Source organism: Sapajus apella, unplaced genomic scaffold, assembly GCF_009761245.1.
Source record: "Sapajus apella isolate SASKATOON/1434 unplaced genomic scaffold, GSC_monkey_1.0 scaffold35, whole genome shotgun sequence".
In the NCBI taxonomy this organism is placed as follows: domain Eukaryota; kingdom Metazoa; phylum Chordata; class Mammalia; order Primates; family Cebidae; genus Sapajus; species Sapajus apella.
Genome location: NW_022436975.1, coordinates 6,408,826 through 6,413,220, shown reverse-complemented (window position 1 = coordinate 6,413,220; position 4,395 = coordinate 6,408,826). Strand labels below are relative to the sequence as shown.

Below are 4,395 nucleotides of genomic sequence, written 5' to 3'. Positions count from 1 at the left end.
ACCACTGCGTAAGTGTCTTTGAGAAAATGGCAGCCAAGTGTACACGGCGGATTAAGGAGAGGCGAAGAGCAGTGGGCCTTGAGCAGGGTAGCGGGAGGCCCTGGCACTCACGCTGTGCCTCTGAGTGTCCCAGTGGGAGCTGGCGGGGATCCGTGGCACACTTTCTCTGACATAACACATCTCAGTGAGTTATCAAGGTGTTTCCTCTCTCCAGAAAGTCAAGCAGCCTGTGAGAAATGATCATTTGGCATGGGCTATTCTCCAGGGTCAGAGGCAGTCAGGGATGTCTCATACAAAGGGGCTTCCACCATGAGCCAGCAATGTGGATGTGCAGCTAAAAACAGATGCGTAAAAATAAACCTTCAACTTCTCACCCTGTGTGCTGAAGATGTTTTCCAGAAATCCACACACAATCTAAACAGCCTTGGACTCAGCCAGCTCCTTTCTCTAGCTTTTACTTTTTAAAAAAGGAAAAATAAAAAAGTGGATCAGCTGACCTCGTTGGTTGATCTCACTTGACTGTAACACCATCCCAAAAGCAAGTTAGAACACCACAAGCACACCCCAGCAGTCTTGCTGGGTTGTGCCTACCTTTCAGAGACAAATAAAAAAGTTATTATTAGCCATTAACCTAATATCTTAAATTAATATGAGTACTCCCATACTAGAAATTAATTTTAGCATTCAACTCACATTTATTTATTTATTTATTTATTTATTTATTTATTTATTATTTTTTACACTGAGTCTTGCTCTGTCACCCAGACAGAAGTGCAGTGGTATGATCTCAGCTCACTGCAACCTCTGCCTTTTGGGTTCAAGCAATTCTCCTGCCTCAGCCTCTCTAGTAGCTGGTACTACAGGCACCCGCCATCACACCAGCTAATTTTTGTATTTTTATAGAGATAGGGTTTTGCCATGTTGGCAAGGCTGGTCTTGAACTCCTGACCTCAAGTGATCTGCCCACCTTGGCCTCCCAAAGTACTGGGATTACAGGCATTAGCCACCACATCCGGTCATATTCAACTCAATTTTAAAGAGGTATGTCAAGATCCAATCATGCATTCATTCTCTCTCCCTGTTTCTTTTTCTCTGTCTTCCCCAGCCCTCTCTCAACTGAAGTCAAAGGGAGGAAAAACTTGAGATAATTATCTGAGGATGGAGAGGTAGAAAATTAGGTCAATCCGTTTATTTTATTTTATTTTATTTTATTTTCATAAATTAACCCATTTATTATAGGCCAGTGATGTCTCAAAGAGTAGAGGAGCGTCTACTGGTCTTTCAATTCCTTCAGTACTCTGATGGCGGACTTTACTGTGACAGCGGAAGTGGTATTGTACATCCAGACACCGCCAGCCACTGTCTTCATGCAGGAACCACAGTGCCAGATGCCCACAGCTCGTCTCTTCATCTTGGTTTTGCCACAGAAAGAGCAAGTGTACTTGGCATGCTGGCTGATTTCAATTTTCTTCACCATTTTCCGGAGGGAGGCCCCATAGCGGGTCCCGTATTTACCGACGATTCCAACCTTCCTGGTACGTTTGGCCATGTTGCCGGTCTGAGCCCAGAGAGGTGGTCACTCAGTTTAAATTGCCCGGGTCCTGTGATGGTGTGGACAAGCAACTTCAGGAACTACTGCACGCTAAAAAGAGTCAAGCAGTAAAGCAAGGCAAATCTCAAGATCATTCACATCAAAATTAAATTTTTAAAAAATCCTGCAGTTTCCTGGAGTGCTGTGTCTATCGTCTATTTCACTGTCGCCACCGGGTCCTGCTTAGTAAGACAGGACAATGCAGGCCATGAGTCTGACTACCTCCCGGAGAACCAGTTTTGCCCCCGAGATCATCACATGGTGAAGACTGTGACTGAAGACACCACGCCTCCCCAGAGCCCAAAAGGCGGCAGTCAGGGAAGCTAAGGGCAGGGTAGATCAGGACTAAATGTCCAGAACAGTGGGCTTGTGGCCAGCCCACATTTATATAGCATGTCCTTCACCGTCTTCTTCTCCCTGTCCCCAGACCAATGATTTTCCCCAGTCCCTTCCAAATTCCAACATCCTTATTTAAGGTCCTGCAGTCGAAGCTATATTCTACTTGGATCTTCTTTTTTGAATGACAGCCAACCCAGGCGAGTCCACTCAACATTCGAGTAGCCGGGACGTGGACACAAAGTCTGTTCAAGCTCTGCCTCTATGAGGTGTGTGATTGGTCCCTTGAGGACTCTGAATGACACTTAGCTCCTCCTGGCCCAGATCTCTCCATCTGCCCAGTGAGTGGGACCCCCCTGGTGATTTTCAAAGCCCCTCTCAGCCTGGGGGAAAGGCGAGGTTGTTCCAACTTCACTTCCTCCAACCATGAATCCACTTACCCATCCATGCTGGCATACTCATCTCCAGTGTAAAAAACACACACCAGCTCTTCACACTCCCTTCCCCCACCCCACGGTTGGGCTCTGACCAGATGTTGGGGGAAGGAATAGAGGAGACAGCAACCATTCAGCCCCATCCTGAGCGTCAACAGGGTGCAAATTCTGGCAACTGCTCAATGGCGCATCTGGGCAGAACAAGTGCTGCCCCCAGGGCCGTTCACCTGGATGGACTTCTGTCCACCCTGCACCAGTCAGACCTGTGGAAATCTGAGCACTGGCCAGCTATCAAGGAAGCCGGGAAGCAAAGGAGAGAGAAACAGGGACCCTGCATGAGAATTCTAGGAGAGCAGGACTTCAGGGCACCGCTAAGCTATGTCCTGTTCAAAACAATGGTTCTCGTCAGTATCAACAGCAGTACTGAAATGATCATGTCTGCTTTCACCCACCCATGTGTCATCCAGAGTGCTTGCTCCAGACCAGCTGGGCGCTGCACGTCCACGCACCGCTCCAGGCAGCATCACCAGCTTCCTGTCAGGCACAGCCCAATCAGCACCGAAGATCTGCAAACCCTACAGTCTGAGTGGTACAAATCTTCGGTGCTGATTGGACACTCATTGCCAGCACCAGCAACTTATTAATTACCATGATGAATGCTAAAAGTGAGCTCTTACAGGTAAGAATAAAGGCATTCAAGACAGGAGAAATCGGCCCAGTGTGGTGGCTCATGCCTGTAATCCCAGCACTTTAGGAGGTGGAGACAGTTGGATCACATGAGGTCAGGAGTTCAAGACCAACCTGGCCAACATGGTGAAACCCCGCCTCTACTAAAAATACAAAAATTAGCCAGGCATGATGGTGCATGCCTGTAATCCCAGCACTTTGGGAGGCCAAGGCAGGTGGATCATATGAGGTCAGGAGTTCAAGACCAACCTGGCCAACATGGTAAAACCCTGTCTCTACTAAAAATACAAAAATTAACCAGGCATGATGGCAAATTCCTGTAATCCCAGCTACTTGGGAGGCTGAGGTGGGAAGATTACTTGAACCTGGAAGGTGGAGCTGAGATCGTGCCACTGCACTCCAGCCTGGGTGACAGAAAAAAAAAGACAAGAGAAATGGTTCACAAAGTTCTCAGTTTGAGAAGAGAAAATAGTTCCAGAAACCAGCGGTGGTTAGTGGTTACATAATATGAATGTACTTAATGCCACTGACCTGTACACTTGAAAATGATTACGATGGTAAATTTTGTGTTGTGTATGTTTTACCACAATAAAAAAAAAATTTTAAGTTTATACATGGCCCATCCTTGCATGAACAGGGAATAACAGTAAACCTTGTCCCCAGCACCCTTCAGAATGGTCCCTGAGGCTCCGTCTCTGCTCTGTCCTCACCTCCCCGTTGCTTTAGGTGGATTTCTGAGTGCTTCGTGTCAACCAGCAGATTCCAGGTCAGGCTCTAGATCAGGGGTTGGCTGACTTTTGCAGCAAAGGCCAGAGGGCAAATATTTTAAGCTTTGTGGACCACATGGTCTCGGTTACAACCACCCAACTCTGCCCCTATGTCAGGAAAGAGGTCACAGGCAATGTCCACTTGTTCCAACATTTCATTTACACGAATTTGGCCAGGAGCTCAGTCTGCCATCCCCTGATCCAGACCCTCAGAATGTTCTGTCTCCCTTGAGTGATCTTCTCAGGCCAGCTGAGGCCAGAGCTCTGGAGCTGGCTTTGCTTAATGTCTGCACAGGAGACACTCTGGCTGAGGCTCCTTTCCTCATGACCTGGAAGTGGAGTGGGGCTGGGTCAGAAGCCCTCACACCTCAGACTTCCAAGTGGCAGCAGCATCTGCCTCAAAGAACCCAAGAGCTGTGTGTGAATAGCTGTATAATATGGAAGGATATGACCAAGTTTTAAAATCAGATGAAATACTCTTCAGATACCAACTTCATAGTTGACTCAATGTGCTCATCAATAAAAATTCCTCCTTGACAAGGTTACTATGAAAAGGCAAGAACATATTTGTTAAATAACA

The 4,395-nt window shown here is 47.1% G+C and overlaps 1 protein-coding gene across 1 annotated transcript; it reads right to left on the bottom strand.

Moving 5' to 3' along the window:
- Positions 1-1,212: 1,212 nt before the first annotated feature.
- Positions 1,213-1,574, bottom strand: LOC116563465 (putative 60S ribosomal protein L37a). Its single transcript, XM_032296094.1, has one exon. The coding sequence runs from the start codon at positions 1,547-1,549 to the stop codon at positions 1,271-1,273; it is 279 nt and encodes a 92-aa protein (XP_032151985.1). The 5' UTR covers positions 1,550-1,574; the 3' UTR covers positions 1,213-1,270.
- Positions 1,575-4,395: the final 2,821 nt, after the last annotated feature.

Coding starts and splice junctions, on each gene's coding strand:
- LOC116563465 (XM_032296094.1), bottom strand. CDS start 1,549: ATGGCCAAACGTACCAGGAAGGTTGGAATCGTCGGTAAATACGGGACC.